We start from the raw sequence: 17,340 nt of genomic DNA, 5'->3' as shown, positions 1-17,340 counted from the left end.
GGCACCAGAAGTGACAGCGTCAACCACAGCCCCATCGATCCTTTTAAGTTCTTTTTATCTGGGAGCTACTGCCAAAACTGGAAAACCTTGCTTACAGACTAGTCAAAAAAAGCCTCATATAAGTCATCCTCATGAAATCATACCTTACAGACAAAATCCGAGATACCACCATCATCATCCCTGAGTATGGCCTGTCCTACCAGCAGGTGGCAGAGGTGTGGCACAGTGATATTCAGTCAGGAGGGAGGTGGCCTCTGGATCTCATGAAATCTTGTGATATTAGGTCAAACATTGATAAGGAAACCTCCTCATACAGTACACCACCAAACCATGCCCCAATGTCAAATGACTTCTGGAAGAAGCATACAGGGGACAAAGGAACAGAATATACTCTAGGTGAGGATTTAAATGCCCATCAAGATGGCTCAGAACCACCACTATTGATCGAGCTGGTCTTAAAGGACATTGGTGTTGGACTGGATCTAAGGCAGGTGGTGAAGGAACCAACAAATGGAGCAAACACACTTCATATCATCTTTGCTGATCTGACTGCTGCAAATGCATCTACCCATGACAATATTGATAAGACTAACCACTGCACAGTCCTTATGGAGACAAAGTCTATCATGTTCAGAATACATTAGATTGTATTATGTAGCATTATCACAATGCTAAATGGGATTGACTTTGAAAAGATTTAGCAACTATATTCCGCATTCTTTTCTATTACCCTGACATACTTATGTAAGATATGATTTACCTAGGTAACACAGTAAACAATATTTTTCACTGTATCTCCATAGATTTGACAATAATAAATCAAATCAAAATCAACTCAAAACTGTGTACCCATGTACCTCCATTGGCCATCAGCAGCAGAATTGTACTCCCAACACAATCTGTAACCTCATGGCCTGGCAAATCTTCCACTTCCATTATCTTCAAGATTAACTTAAGAAATTCAGAAGGATCTTTAGACAGCACCTTCCAAATCCACTTTTATATAGAAGGACAAGGGCAGCAGATACATGGGACCACCACCACCTGTAAGTTCTCTCCAAGTCATTCACCATCCTGACTTGGAAACAGATCACCATCACATATCACTGGATCAAACTCCTGGAACACAATCCTTAATGGGATTGTGGGTCTAACATCAGCGCATATACTTTAGTGATTCAAGAAGGCAGTTCACTATGACCTTCTCAAGGGCAACTAGGAAAGGGCAATAAATTCTGGACAATCCAGCAATGCCCACATCTCACTGACTAATTTTTAAAATGATTTCAGACAGAAGATTAGGATACTGCAGCCTTAGCAAGGGCATGAAAGACTGCGAACCCAAGAGATAAGAGCAGGAAGATTAGCAACCTGAAATTGAGAATCTGGAGTTTGGAAGTCTGAGAAATGAGAATTGGAACCTGAGAAAGAGGAGCAAGGTGATCAAAAGCTGGGACAGAGACATAAATAAATGGGAGCCTGAAAGCAGTAGACTTTGATCCTGAGAGAGACAGAGAGCAGATGACTATATATCAAGTTGATGCCTGCAAGTCCAGAGTAGGAAATAAATTCAAATTGACATAGGAGCAGATGTGTGCACTTCCCAGAGTTAGCTACAGTGTTATGAAATGTTATTTAGGCAAGTGATCTTTATTCAGCGGACCTAAGAATGGTGCTAGTAACACCCACATCTGCAAATGCACGTAAATAAAATCCACTGCACAGGTTTTTCATGTGGGTATTGCGACTGTAGCCAGAGTGTTTGAGTCTTCTGCCAAAGAGCATGTTTTGTTCAGGTTAAGATGTCTGCAGCATCAGCTTTTGGTTTTCTCTCAGAACAGGCTGTCCTATCCAGGATGCAAAGAGGAGTTTTAAGAACTGCTGGCCACATGGTCAAGATCCTTGCATTACAGGGCTGAAGGCCTTTAACCAGAGGTCTTTGACCTTAATTCAAGGTTTCTCTGGTTAGTTGCTCAGATTATATTGTAAGTATACAGTCTGATCACAAGTTATTCAAGGAGTTTGTTCTTGATAGCAGTAAGAGGAAGTTGAATAATAAGTCAACACTTACGGTTGAGATGTCTTCACATTGTAATGGAGACCTGTAAAAAGGAAATTTCAATAGTGAGCTAAAGAGGACGCATGCATCCCTTAGATGCTCTCTGCTTACTGGGTTCTGAATCTAGGAATATAAAAACAGGAAGATTTTTGTCAGTTCCACGTCAAGCCTGCTCCACCATTCAATTAGATCATGACTGGTTTTACCTTAAGAAAAGATATACCAACCATACAGTGGGTTCACTGAAGTAATTCCTGGCATGGCAGATTTGTCATATGAGAAGACAGTAGCTCAACTATACCCTGTATCACTAGAGTACAAAAGAATGAGAGGGGATCTCATTGAAACACATGAAATTCAAACAGAAGTTGGCAGACTGAATTTAGGGATGATACCATGGATGGCAGGGGGTCCAAAACAAGAGATATAGTCTCAAGATATGCAGTAGGCCATTTTGGACTGAGATGAGGAGAAATTTCTTCATTCAGAAGATGGTGAGCCTGGGAAATTCTCTACCACCGATCACTGTGGGGGCCAAGAAAGATATTTAAGAATTTAGATTTAAGAAACCATTAGATCTCTAGAAGCAAAAGTTATCAAGGGATATGGGAAAGAGTGGGAATATGGTGTTGATGTAGAGAATCAGCCATGATCATGTTGAATGGTCGAGCAAGCTTAATGAACCAAATGGCCTCTGCCTACCCCTATTTTCTATATTATTACAGTACCTCAACTCCAAATCCTTACCTAACAAAAATAAATCAATCTTGAAAGTCTATAAAATCCCAATTGTTTCCTAGCATGTCCAATCATTTAAAGAGCAGATTTATATGATCCTTTGTATGAAGAAGTGTTTTCTGATTTCACTTTTGAATGTCCTAGTTCTAATCTTAAGTTTGTGCCCTGTTATTCTATGTTTCAAGATACAGATGTTAGTTGTATATTAATTGTGTTACATGTTATGTAGGTGGTGGACATTAACTGATGATTTATTAAAAGATATGTCAACAGAAACTGTCATTGTTGGGTTAAGATGTCTATGCTTGAGTTGTATTCGTCTGTAAATAAACAAAAACAATACAAACATTGAATCCAGTTCTATCCTTCACCAAATGGATCTGTGCAATGTCAGTAAACAATGCACATGCACAAGTACAAACACTTCAGCCTATGAGCAAATTGGAAAGCACAGGATAGCAGCTCCCCCACAGGAACAGAGGCAAGCGATAGCTGTACAAATCTTGCCCACATATCTCCAAACAACTGACTAGTTCGTAGCCAGCAATATTGCGAGTCTTTCTCCAACTCCCTACTCTGTTACCTGTATATCATGTGTGCTAGAAGACTCTGGGCGGGGGGAGTGTAAAAGGCAGGTAAATATAAAACCACAAAAAAAATTAAGAAACTTTAGACATCACCTCTTTTTCTTTGTCGATGGGTAATCAGGGCAATGATGGTTATCAGAATAGCCAATAACAGTAGCATTGCCAGGATGTATCCAAACTGATGAAGGAAATGTGAAGAATGCTCTGGAATAAAAACATTGACGACTTTTGGGACTTCAACTGACGTAGCTGCTAAAGACAAAGAAAAAAATAAACAGTCTTCAAAAATAAAGTCACTCATACATAATTTGGAATCCACTAACTGTTGATTTCCTGATGTTCTTGTTAGCATCACCATTCACTCTGGAACTTGGCTGTGAAATACAGCTCCATGTCTTGGCTTCACCATTAAAGTCTCTACTTTAAACAACTGTATAAGTTTGTAAGTTGACATAAAGAAAGAACTTACAATAACACTTGCACAACTTCAGAATGTCCTAAAGCACTGTGCAGCCACTGAAGTACTTAGGAAGTATAATCACTGATGTAATCTAGGAAGCAAGGCAGCCAATTTTCAAATACCAAGATCCCGCAAACAAGAAGTTGATATTGACAAGATGACCTACTTTGATTGAGTGCTAAATATTGACCATGGATAACTTGGAAAAAATTTCTCTGATCTTCCTCCAACGGTACCATATTATCTGTTATGTCATATAGGACAACAGATGGGGTCTTCAACGATGCACTGAACTGTTAGCCTAGAATATATGTTCAAATCTCGAAAGTTAGGCTTGAATCGTGATCGTGGCTGCAGAGATAATGGAGGCATTGGTTGAAAATCCAGAACTGGCAGGATTATGAGAGTGTTTCAGCAGGTCAGCTCCCATTCAAGATAGGAGGGACACAGAAGGCAGGAAAATACAGTCTAACATCTGCTGTTGGGAAAGTACTAAAGTTCCGTAGTAAGGAAGAAATAGTAGGGAATTTAGAAAAGCTTAACAAAATCAAGCCCAATGCATGGTTTAAATGAAGGGATATCATATGTAGCACATTTGTAAGAGTTCTTTGAGGGCATAATAAGCAAAGCTGATAAAGGGGAACCGGTAGATGTCATGTATCTGGATTTCCAAAATGCATTCATAAGGTGCCACATTAAAAGTTCACTGCACAAATCAGGAGCTCATGAAATTGGAGGTAATACATTGACATAGATTGAGGACTGGTTATTACACTGAAGTCAAAGAGTTGGGATTAATGGGAACTTTTCAGATTGTAAATAATTAATGGAGCGCTACAAGTCCCTGGGTTTCAATTATGTATCAAATATTATTTACTTGTTGGAGGTAACAGATGTGATGTATCCAAATTTGCTGGTGGTGCAAAAATAGGTGAAGGGCATGTTGTGATAATGACATAAGGAATCCGCATGAGCGAGTGGAAAGGTTATGGCCAAAAACTGGACAGGTGGAGTTTAATGCAGGATAGTGTGGGGTCATGCTTGTTGGTAGGAAGAATCAACAGGTAGACTATTAGTTAATTGGAGACTGTAGTGATTGTAATGATGTCGGCCAGGTGACCTCATAGAGGTAATAGAATATGAGTTCCCTGATTGTACCAGCCCCAATCAAGGAGCTCTGGCTGACAGATATAAACAAGAGTGTCAGAGATTCTGTTCACTCTGACAACTGGTTCTGAGGGAGTGAGATCAGTGTCAAGGACTCTCCATGTGTAAATAAAGGGTGACCAGGTGACAGGATACTGGTCTCTATGAAGTTACTTGATGGCAACAACAAAAAAGCATTCTCTAAAAGAAATCTGCTCGCAATTGGGGTAAACATTTCTGGCATCATGCTGTCATTTGGGAAGCTTGACTCATTAAATCCTGCCATCAAAGATGGGGCCTAGCATGTGGAAAGAATGCAATATTTTTTCCAGACAGATGAAAAGCAATGAGTAATTCTCCTGACAGCTTGTGGACCTAGAGCTTTTTCATTTATTAGAGGCCTAACGTTCCCTGAGGCACTAGATACTAAACCTTTCAAGAGTTCACAGATCTGGTTAAGGAATAGTATGACACCAAACCTCTCCTAATTCTGAGACGCTCTCTGTTTTACCCAGCAATTTGAGAACCAGGAAAATCTGTAACGGGATTTTGGACTAGATTAAGACGATTGGTAGAGGCACGTAATTTTGGTTTAACCCTTAATGAGATGCTGAGAGACTGCTTGGTATGTGGGATTAATGATATAATGATGCAAATGTACCTACAAGCTAAAGCTCAAATGGACTTCAAACAGGCAGTACAACTGGCTTTATCATTGTGGCAAGTGAAACATATGAGTTACAGTATTCCGATGCAAGTGGGCACCTTCGCCAGTTTGACTGAGTTTAGGGAACACCACCTGAGTGAAGGCAATTTTATAACCTCACTCAGGACATACCCTGAATAAAAGGACTCTATGTCCACAGCAAAAGCCCAAAACAAAGCCAAGCCATGGCCAAATGTTTAACATTTTCTGCAGGATCCGGGCCGGCAAACCATTGTAATTACTGCTGGTATGCAGACTTGAGAGAGCAAGAGTCTCACTAGATGTAAATTGAGCAATTGAACTTATAGGCCACATCTTGGCAAGTCCAACGACTTCTACTTTGGAATATTAAATTGCTTAAAAAAATCCAAATCAGAACCAATCAAAATAAAATCAAAATTAAATGGTCACTCGGTTCTAAGAGCAGTTAATACTAGCACAGTCATTTCAGTGATCACGGATTGCTCTGGACTCCAAACCTTAAGTTTGCATAAGACCTTGGCTAAACTGAGAACTTATACAGGGGAAGCTTTAAAGATTATGGGTACAACTTTGGTTCCAGTCTCTTATGAGAAGCAGCTGGTTCCATTACCAATGATAGCAGTAAGAAGCTCTGGTCCAAGCTTGATGAGGCAAAATTGGTTGAGAAAGATTCACATAGATTGGCTCAACATTTCTTGATTAGAAAATGACTACCTGAGTGAAGTTCTAACTAGTTCATAGTTCTTTGAAAATAAAGTCACAGGTAGACAGGATAGTGAAGAAGGCATTTGGTATGCTTGCCTTTATTTGTCAGTGCACTGAGTACAGGAGTTGGGAGATCATGTTGCAGCTTACTGACATTGGTGAGGCCAATTTTGGGATACAGCGTGCAATTCTGGTCTCCCTGCTACAGGAAGGATGTTGTAAAATTTGGAAGGGTTCAGAAAGATTTGCAAGGATGCTGTCAAGACTGGAGGGTTTGAGCTAGAGGGAGAGGCTGGATAGACTGGGGATATTTTCCCTGGAGAAAGTGAGGACTGCAGATGCTGGAGACCAGAGTTGAAGAGTGGGGTGCTGGAAAAGCACAGCAGGCCAGGCAGCATCCGAGGAGCAAGAGAATCGACATTTTGAGCATAAGAGTCCTGAAGAAGGGCTTATGCCCGAAACGTCGATTCTCCTGTTCCTTGGATGCTGCCTGGCCTGCTGCGCTTTTCCAGCACCACACTTTTCAACTCTGGTCTCCAGCATCTGCAGTCCTCACTTTCTCCTAGTTGATCTTAACCTACTGCGAATCCTCTTGCAAGGATGCCTACCTTGAAGAAGCTCTCCTCCTCCCTCCACAAGGATTTCAGTGAGTCCCTCTCTCACTGCACCCCCCAGGTCATCTCCTCTGCCCTGAAGCTCTTCAGCCACGTCTTGAAACAGACTCACTACCACAGCCACATCTCATTCCTGAAGAAGGGCTTATGCTCGAAACGTCGATTCTCCTCCTCCTCGGATGCTGCCTGGCCTGCTGCGCTTTTCCAGCACCACACTTTTCAACCCATATTTTCCCTGGAGCGTTGGAGGCTGCGAAATGACCTTACTTACCAATATTGTATATATTGGTGGTCATATTTGGAGTTAAGAAGTTTCACTAATAGCTTTACAAATGTAGATAGACCCTGGTTGGTCTACTTAAAGAGGACAAGGTCACCCATAGCTTCAGGCCAAATTCAGCAGTGGGCTCTGATACCAAATGAGTATAATTACCAGGAGGCCAAGTAGCAAATGTGGACGCAGTGAGCTACTTCCCCCCGGCAGATACACCACCTGTGGTATCACCACTGAAAGGGTCCATAATGTGACTTCCTGTCACAGCTGACAATATCAGATTTTGGATGCAGAAAGATCCAGTCCTAGCAAAAACTGCTGGTGGTGATGGGAAAAACAAAAGGGCCATCACAACCAGGATTGAAACCTTTCTGGATCCAGTGCGACCAGATGATAGCAGAGGATGGCATAATATAATGGGGAGCAAGAGTGATTCTCCCGAGTAAAGGATGCTGCCAGATACTGGCTGAATTCCACCAGGGTCATCCAGAAGTTTCCAAAATGACGATGCTGGCGACAAGCTATGTCTGGTGGCCAAGATTGCATGTCAACATAGCTGTATTGGTGGAAGCAGTGCCCAGAGTGCCAACAAAGGCAGAAATTACCGCCAGTAGCTCCCTCACATTTGTAGGAATGGCCAGGTAAACCCTGGACTCAGTTACACATCAACTATGCAGGTCCTTTCATAGGCTCAATGTTCTTAGTCATTGTGAGTGCCCACTCAATTGGCTGGATGTGCATAGAATTCATTCATGAAACACAGGGCTGACAATAGAAAAACTGCAGACATCTTTTGCAATACATGAACTCCTGGAAATGTTGATCACAGATATTGGGCCATAATTTACCAATAGGAAATCTGAGTATTTCCTAAAGGAAAATGGTATTTGTCATATAAGGACAGCTCCATTCCATCCATCATCCAATGGTTTGAAAAAGCAGTCCAAACTTTGAAGGCAGGCTTAAAGAAACAGCCTACAGCTTCATTAGATACAAACTGTCCTGGTTCCTATTTGATTAGGACCACCCTCATGGGACTACAGGGATAGATCCAGCTAATGGGAAGAAGATTCCACACCAGGTTAAATCTGATCTTTCCAGATCAGGAGGAAGAGTGAAACAGCATCAGAGGCAAAAAACTGCACTTAGCCAGAGAGACAGTTTACTTCAGAGGACAAAGTTTGGAGTAGGATTCATGGAATGGCCCTGCACGGGTTGATGCAAGGTCAGGTCCACTGACATATAAAGTTCAGTTAAGCGATAGCCCTGAACAACACATGGACCAGATGAAATCTGCCAACTCACAAACAGTGCAGATGCAGAACATGCCCAGCTCCTCGAAAGCCTTTATGACTATTCAAGAAACTGCACATTCTCCCTCTTCATCAAGCGTTAAAGACACCTCAGAATCTGAGATGGAGATGACAGATGCTGCCGCCTTGACGCCTTTGCCTCTTGAAAATGAGAATTAATTTCTTCTGAAATGGTCTGGACACAAGAGGTGAGCTGCTGTGCATTACACACCATCTGTACCAGAGGCAGAGTTGGAAGAAACTGACCTGGTGCTAAACTGCCCCAGGAGGAACTACAGGAAAACAACTGGTCTATGTCCTCGGACTCAGATGGGGAGGGATGTAATGACTGTAACGAAGTCAGCCAGGTGGTCCCCATAGAATATGAATTCCCTGACTGGGGATGTTAACATGGTCTACTCAGGGAACCCTGATTAACAAATATAACATAATTGTCAGAGGTTCTGTTCACTCAAATCTGGCTCTGAGGGAGCTGGATCAGTGTCAAGGACTTTCCACATGTATATGAAGGGTGACTTGGTGATGGGATGCTGGCCTCTGTGGAGCTACTTCAGAGGAAAACTCCAATAAAATGTGCAGAAGGATCTAGGCACTCTTATGTAACAAAATGGTCGCATCCAGGTACAGCAGGTAATTAAGGAGCCAAATGGAGTTTTAGCCTTTTTCATTTGTTCATGGAAGTTGGGCATTGATAGTTATGCCATCATATATTGTCCATCCCTAGTTGTCCGAGAGCAACTAAGAGTCAAATACATTGCTGAGAGTCTGGAGTTACATGTAGGCCAAACCCAGGTAAGAATGACATTGACCAGGGCTGACAATAGAAAAACTGCAGACATCTTTTGCAATACATTAACTCCTGGAAGTGTTGATCACAGATATTGGGCCATAATTTACCAGTAGGGAATCTGAGTACTTCCTAAAGTATTTCCTTGAGGACATTAGGTGGATCAGATGGAATTTTATATAATCAACACTGGTTCCATAGCCACCATTACACTAGGTTTTCATTCCAAATTCTAATTGAATTCAAATTTAATCATCTGTCATAGTGTTTTTCAAACCCATTATCCTTAGAACATTAACTTAAAGTTCTGGATTACAACTCCAGTTGCATCATCACCATGTCCCCACCTTCCCAGATATTGCAAAGGATTGAAGTTTAAACATAGGGAAGTCTTGTTAAACCTGTATAGGATGATGCAGAGGTTACACCTACATACTATGTATAATTTTGGTCCATTATTTGAGGAAAGATATCCTGCAATTTGAATTAGTTCAAAACAGATCAATGGGCTGAGTCCTGGGATAAAGGAGTTAACTTAAGAATGGCTGAACAGATTAGGCCTTTATCATTAAATTTAGAAAAATGAGGGGTGATCTTAATGAAACATGCAAGATTCCGAGGGGGCTTGCTAGGGTAAATGTTGAGAAGATGTAATTGGGGGAATCTCAACATCAGAGACATTGTGAAAGATTAAGGAACCTTCCTTGAACACTGAGATGCAAGAAATTTACTCATGCAGAGTAATAAATGTCTGGAATTGTCTAGTCCATAGAGTTTTTCAATTAGATTAGATTCTCTATGGAAACAGGCCATTCAGCCCAACAAGCCCAAGCATATCTCCAAGCACCTGTATCAGGAAGAGATCTGGAATACTTCACCAAACTCAAGACAACACATCTTTTAAAGCTAAAATACAAACCACTGTTAATCGTTTTGAACACTGGCCCATTGCAACTTGAACTAACTGCAACTACCATGGATATAAAAACAGGAATAGGTTATTTATTTCCTTTCATTTTTTTCCACCGTTTAACTGGGTTATGACTGATTTATAGTTCAATTTTGTTGCAAGTCAGTTCTTTGTCACACAACAATGACATCAAGTGAAAGCATCATCTTCAAATTTTCAATGTGACAATGAACACAGCTAATTTTCTATTTGTGCACTAACTGAACATTTTGGAATCAACAGTGCATGCAACAGACCTATAGTCAAACTATCAACTATCAAATTTCCAAACATATTAGATTTCTCAACTAGTTTCCATAACACCCTAGCTGTCTGGAATGTTCAGCTGTAAGCATTCCCAGAATCCAGCACTACCTTATCAATGCTAATCACAGTCTTTCACTCCAGTTCAAGGAAATTTCCTGAATACAGTAACTGTTTAATATCAAACCCTTGTTTTCTTTTCTTGTGCCTCTGGAACAAGAACCCAATCCTTCATTCGTGGATTTAAACCAAGATCAACATGGTTGAAGACAGACTGGTGTTTCTGTTAGCAGCTGTATAGAGTTCTGGTCACTTATATTTTGACATATCTTTTAGATTTAAAAGTAAACATTCAGCTTTGCATCACATCACATTTGCATTTTAGAAATTAATGTGCTCAAATCATTTTACTCTCTGTTTAAAAATATTTTACTGCTTGGTTTTTTTCAGAGAATTGAAGAACACTGAGCTACTGGAATGCAGCCAGTTCCACATGGTTCCCATATGCATCGAATCAATTAACAGGATGCGGTTCATGTCTCAGAAACTTCTGGAAATTCTTAGAAGTGAACTTTCATAAAACAGTTGGGGATGTAAGACACCTTTTAAAGAAATAACAACGTCATAAGATGTGGGTATTAGAAGAGTATAATGAGGACAGGACAAAATAAAAAGCTCAAAGACAAAAAGATAATAAGATTTAAGTCGCTTGTTGCTGGCACAGTGCTGAACCCTGCCAAGACTGTACCATTTGATATTCGCTGGGAAAAATTTATCTACATTTTCGAATAGAAGCAGTCTCTTTCATACATGACAGCTTTAATACTCATGTTTTGTTTTCTTGCATTGAATTAAAATCTTAATCATTCTCTCTCACATGAAATTTTTTAAAGGTTTTTTTAAGATGGAAACTTGTTTTGGGATCCTCAGAACAGAATTGTCAAACAGATGGACACATCCAACACTCGTAACATTAAACTGTTGCTTACTTTGGATTTAACTGCTGCTTCCCTACTTTTTCTAATGGTTGTGTTCTGAAAGAAATTGAAATAACTGATTTCCTTCATCTGGAGACTTCAGACATGTGTTGAAGCATGTGCAGTTTACCAAAACTTCACTGTTAATTACTTTGCAATATACTGTGATGAAGTTGCTCCTATATAAAGATTAGGTTGTCCTTGTTTTTCTTTAGGAGATTGTAAAAATACAGATTCCGAAAAGTCTGGGTTTGGATGGGTTTTATGGCCAATTTGTTTACAGCTAACAGATCTGTCTCAGGCAAAAGGCTTTCAAGTTAAAAACAAACTTGTATAATGAAAGGAGAGTGGCTAGTTCTCTCAGCTCAGCTTTCCTCTGGTTTGGTTTCTTTTAGCAGTAATTGTGTGGAAACGCTGCTCGAATTCAGAAGCAAGCTCAGGCTGGTTCTCTCTCTGCGACTTCTATCCTTTAAGAACTTGTGTTTGATTTTAGCCTTTGTGCCGATGGGATGTTTATGGGGATAGTTGCAAGTATTTTGGAGCAGCATCATTAATGGGATCATCTGTTAGGTTTTTCGAATGGGAAATGTTATTCAGTATTCTGTTTTCTGTTCTTTGTGTTTCATTCAGTAATCTTATAAATAAATTCTGTTTTGTTTAAAACTAAGTGGTTTGACCAGCTGATTCTCTCCTGGACTACTCACTTTACAGCAGAAGTGAGAGAAAAAGAGTGTTTGAATTTCAGAAATTGGCACTTAGACAGGAAAGTCAGCTAAAAGAATGGAGATGAAGGCTGAAGGTAAGCTTAGTGAGGAAGAGAGTGAGGATGAGCAAACCCATGGTAACCAAAGGCCTGTTTAAATATATTCAAGCATTGCCTAAATTTGATGAGAAGCATGTGGAAGCCTTTTTCATCTCATTTGAAAAAGTGACTAAACAAATGTGGTGGCCAGTGACCATGTGGGTTTTGTTGATTCAAACAAAACTTGTTGGTAGAGCTAGTGAGGTATTCACATCACTATCAGAGGGAGGTGTCTGGAGCATATCAGGAGGTGAAGAAAGCCATTTTAATTACAGATGAGCTTGTGCCAGAAGCCTACAGACAATCTTTCAGGAATCTAAGGAGGGATTCCGGTCAAACCTACATTGAGGTTGAAAGGAAGAAACGAAGTAATTTTGATTGATGAATCAGAGCATTAAAAATACAGCAAACCTACAACATTCTTAGAGAGACAATTATTTTGGAAGAGTTCAAAAATTCACTTCCTGAAGTAGTGAGAACTCATATAGAAGAGCAGATAGTTAAAATGGCAAGATTGGCTGAAATAGGTTTGTTCATAAAATCAAAGTTTGGCTTCCAGAATCAATTTCAGTCAATGAGGGATGGAAATTGGGGAAATGAGAAATCCTCACGTGGAAAGTGAAAGGTAGAACTCGGTGAAGATCATAAGGATAACTTACCACAGGATAAAAAGGGAAGCCTTGAAAAGAAAGAGAAGTTAAAAAGATCTGGTGTTTTCACTGCAATAAAGTAAGCCACATGAAACCACAGTATTGGTAGGTTAGGAGAAGTACTGGGAAACCAGATATAGGAAAACATGATAAGCCAGTGAATTTTGTTGGAGTGGTAACAGAAAGCACAGTGGAAGTGAGAGAGCTGCATCAGAATGTACAAGCTGGTCGGAGGTTGGTTAAGGAGGAAGTGCCAGATATTCTTAAACCATTTACTTGCAAAAAGTAAAGTTTATTTGCATAGGCTAGGAACAGCAGGTAAAGAGGTTACAATATTAAGAGCCACAGGATCCTTTCAGTCTGTGATACTGAAAGATGAGGAGATATGTACTTAAAGGACTATTGCCAGAATAGGTACTAGTGACAGGAATTCACAGTGAGACAAAAAGCGCTCAATTATGTGGTGAGGTTAGAATGTCCAGAGAAGAGTGGAGAATTCGTGTCAGGAGTACTGGACAAACTCTGAGCTGCAAGGATTCAATTTGTCCTTGCTAATAATATAGGTGATACACCGGTAGGAGGGTTGCCTACTGTGGTTGAAACGCCAGTGGAAACTCAGGCAACTGAACTATTGCAGGACACATATCCTGGAATTTTTTCTGACAGTGTGGTAATGAGGTCACAAAGTCACCAGCTGAAACAGGGGAGATCAAAGAGTACAGATAAGAAAGTTGAAGTGGAATTAGCAGAGACCCTGTTTGATCAGATGGTTGAGATAAAGCAGGAGCAGATAGATGACAATGCAGACATCTTTAGCTCAGATAGATTAACTGAGTTACAGCAGAAAGATGAAAACCTGAAGCAATTGTATCAAAAGGCAAACACAGAAAAGGAATCCGAATGTATCCCTGAATGTTATTAGCTTAAAAATGATGTCTTAATGAAGAAATGAAGATCGTCACATATTCAGGCAGATGAGAAATGGGCAGAAGTTCATCAAATTGTATTGCCAGTGTGGTATAGGAAGGTGTTGCAAGTAGCGCATGAGCTAACACTTAGGGATCATTTTGAAATGAGGAAAACACGAGCTAAAATACACAAACATTTTTACTGGCTTGGACTGCACAAGGATGTAGTTGAAATTTGCCAGACGTGTCATACCATGTCAGGTAATTGGAAAACCACAGGCAAGAGAAGAATGTGTTACTGATTACAATACAGAGGGAAGAACCAAGTTCAGATGATTCTGACTTGGACATTCCTCAAATTAAATGGGACAATGAGGAAGTTATCAAAAATTGAGATAAATTGAGCTTGATATTGGCATTACAACATGTTTATGTTACCAGTAATGTATCTGAGACAATCATGTACACTGATCATAACCCATTGAAGTTTGTGGAGAAATCTAAAGATAAAAATGCAAGACTGTTTAGACTCGAATGAGAAACACAGGAGTTCAGTGACAGGAATGCAACAGACTGAGGCAGAACGTAGTTGTGCATGTTTACGTGTTTATAGTCAGTGTAATGTATATGTGTGTTTTAAACTACTAATCAATTTTTAAAGGGGTTTTAAAATGAAGCCATCTTTGGATATTGATGGGTTTTTTTAAAGGGCGGTGGTGTGATGAAGCTGCTCCTTTAAAAGGGTTAGATTGTCCTTGTTTTTTTCTTTAGGAGGTCGTAAAAACACAGGTTCCAAAAGTCTGAGTTTGGATGAATTTTAGGGCCGATTTGGTTACAGATAACAGATACTGTCTCAGGCAAAAGGCTTTCATGTTAAAAACAAACTTGTATAATGAAAGGAGAGTGGCCAGTTCTCTCAGCTCAGCTTTCCTCTGGTTTGGTTTCTTAAAACAACTAGCCAAGTTAGGGTCTAGGCTACCTGTTTGAAAGGTTATGAGGAGTCTGGCCTGGTCCATAACAGTACTAATTCCGAATTTATTGGTCTACCTAATATGTTCGAAGTGTTGGGGGTCTGATAATTAAACTCATTTGATTTTTGGTGTTTCTCTTCCCTATATTTTTCTTTCCTGCCTCAGCTTTGGTACACAGGAAAATATTTCATACGCAACACAATCTTTTCTGCATTCAAGACCCCTAATCATTCTGCAGCACTCACTGAACACAAAGCTCTAACTCTAATTTCTGAAGATTCTCTAGGGATGCAATTGGGTTTGTTTCACCCTTCTTGATAAATGGGACAAAAGCATTCAATTTTGTGGAGCTCCATCAAGAATGCTTGAAATACATCCAACATCATATTGGCAGCCAGAAGCAGACACTGGGCTATCTGGATCTGCAAATGAAAAGCCTGTTTGAGGATTCAGTTCTGAAAGTGGCTGTAAAGTCAGCTTTTCCAGCTCTCAAAGAGATTAATAAAGTACAACAGAAGCCTTTTTCTTTTCAACTTACTCTAATGCAGAGAAAAGGGGAACTTTGGTTCCACTATACTTCGCAGGCTACATACATAGGACCTAACTGGAGGACCAATGCTTGTCCAAAAGAAACCATGAGCTACTTCACCGGATTTATTCAGAAGAGGCCAAATGTTTAATTTTGAACAAGTCTCTGGCTTCCAGCTTTCTTCACAAACCTTGACTGCGATGATGTAGTTCAGATTTTAAAATGGGTCTAAATCCACCCCCTAGCTGTCAAACTGTCCTGAATAACAATCTTGTTGGTCTGCACTCTGACTTTTGGCATACACACTGAGGCCTAACTTTGTTAAAACATGTCCTGCTATTTTAAAATAGAAATGATGCTTCCTGCTCTATTTTAAAATGTCTAATGCGAAAAGAGTTCTCAATTATTAAATCCTTTAGTGATACTAGATACTGCTTACCACCTATTTGAGTTTTATCAAAGTGTCATTTGTATAATGGAGAAAGACTTTACACCTGAGTATGTGCCACTTCTAAGTGTCTGACAGCAATGAAAATTCTATTGTGCACTTCTAGCCATGAACTCAAAGTATGTGCATCAGTGCCGTTAGTAGAGTTTAAAGTGACCTTAACCATACAGGAATGCAAAATATGAGCTGTTTAAATACTGATGTGTAGAAAAACATTTTTTATGCAGTGAGTGATTAGGATTTGACATGCACAGCCTGTAAGTGAGACAAAGGGAGGTTCGAACATGGCTCTCAAGCAAGAATTGGATCATAATCTTAAGAGAAAAATTTCCTTGGAATAGACAGCCTGGATGGACATAATGGGCTGAATAGTCTCCATGTACATTATAACCATTCTATAATTCAAAACAAGCAGAAACAATGGCTATATATGTGAATGAATGTTGTGTGCTGACTTCACACCTGGGACAAGGGTACAGTCAAGGTTCAGGACTAATCATTTCTGATTTTCTCTGAGGCCTGTATCAAGTATCTTGACTGGAATTTTTACTTTTTACTGATTTTCTCTGAGGCCTGTATCAAGTATCTTGACTGGAATTTTTACATTCTTGTTCGTTGTCAAAATAGTAGCCATCAGGACTCTTGTCCTTTCAAAGAATGATCACCTGCCCCACCCAACAGCTGGTCAGAGGATTATTTGGTCAGAAACACTACTATGAATAGACTGCACCCAACAGAGAGACACCATAGGATCAGGTGCACTCAAAACTGGCAAGTGATATCTGGAGTCACTGGGGCCAGTCAGGCAGACTACAGCCACAGTATGGCAGGAGACAAGTGCAGCAAAAGCCACTGCCAACAAGGGAGCACTCCTTCTGACTCAATTATAAGGCCTCAATCTCAAGCCCATAGGAAGGCCACCAGCATTCACGTTGCTTCTTCCTAGGGTCTGAAAAGTGGCCCACACACCATCAGGATGTCAGCAAAGACAGGATGAGGCTCAACTGGCTATTTAATTGACCCAATTGACTTAAGGACATGGGGATTGTCTTCTACCTTCCTAGCCATTGTAAAAGCTATGGTGGCAAGAAAACTAAAGGCATGCCATCCCCCAATTTCTCTCTAATTTAACGTGCCCACCTCCCCACCTGTTGCTCGACAGCTAGTAAAGTCTTTTTGCCCAAAACATCGATTTTCCTGCTCCTGAGATGCTGCCTGACCTGCTGTGCTTTTCCAGCACCGCACTCTCGACTCTAATCTCCAGCATCTGCAGTCCTCACTTTCACCTCGCTGGTAAGATATGCTTATTTTCACAATTTATTTTGAAGATCAGATGTCTCTGATACAGTAAATGTCGTAAATCTCTTCTTTATACAAAGAGTCTGAGTGGAGCATTGTACTTTTCTTGAGTCTGAAACAATGACTGGAGTACATCATTCTGCCCCCTTAGGTTTATCTCATATGAAGAATG

General features: G+C 40.2%; 1 protein-coding gene across 4 annotated transcripts in view; it reads right to left on the bottom strand.

The window, feature by feature from the left end:
* Window positions 1–17,340, bottom strand: part of LOC122540343 (matrix remodeling-associated protein 8-like) — an 87,818-nt gene that overhangs the window by 8,532 nt on the left and 61,946 nt on the right. For 3 of the 4 annotated variants that reach the window (XM_043675919.1, XM_043675921.1, XM_043675918.1), the window contains 2 exons: window positions 3,478–3,636; window positions 2,072–2,102 (listed from right to left, as the gene is read on the bottom strand). In XM_043675919.1, the coding sequence (XP_043531854.1) occupies window positions 2,072–2,102; window positions 3,478–3,636 (190 nt within the window). The remainder of the gene's footprint in view (window positions 1–2,071; window positions 2,103–3,477; window positions 3,637–17,340) is intronic. The other variant, XM_043675920.1, reaches the window with a different exon arrangement.

This window comes from Chiloscyllium plagiosum, chromosome 34, assembly GCF_004010195.1.
Source record: "Chiloscyllium plagiosum isolate BGI_BamShark_2017 chromosome 34, ASM401019v2, whole genome shotgun sequence".
In the NCBI taxonomy this organism is placed as follows: Eukaryota; Metazoa; Chordata; class Chondrichthyes; order Orectolobiformes; family Hemiscylliidae; genus Chiloscyllium; species Chiloscyllium plagiosum.
The sequence above is the reverse complement of the archived record's forward strand: the minus strand, read 5'-3'. Positions and strand labels throughout refer to the sequence as shown.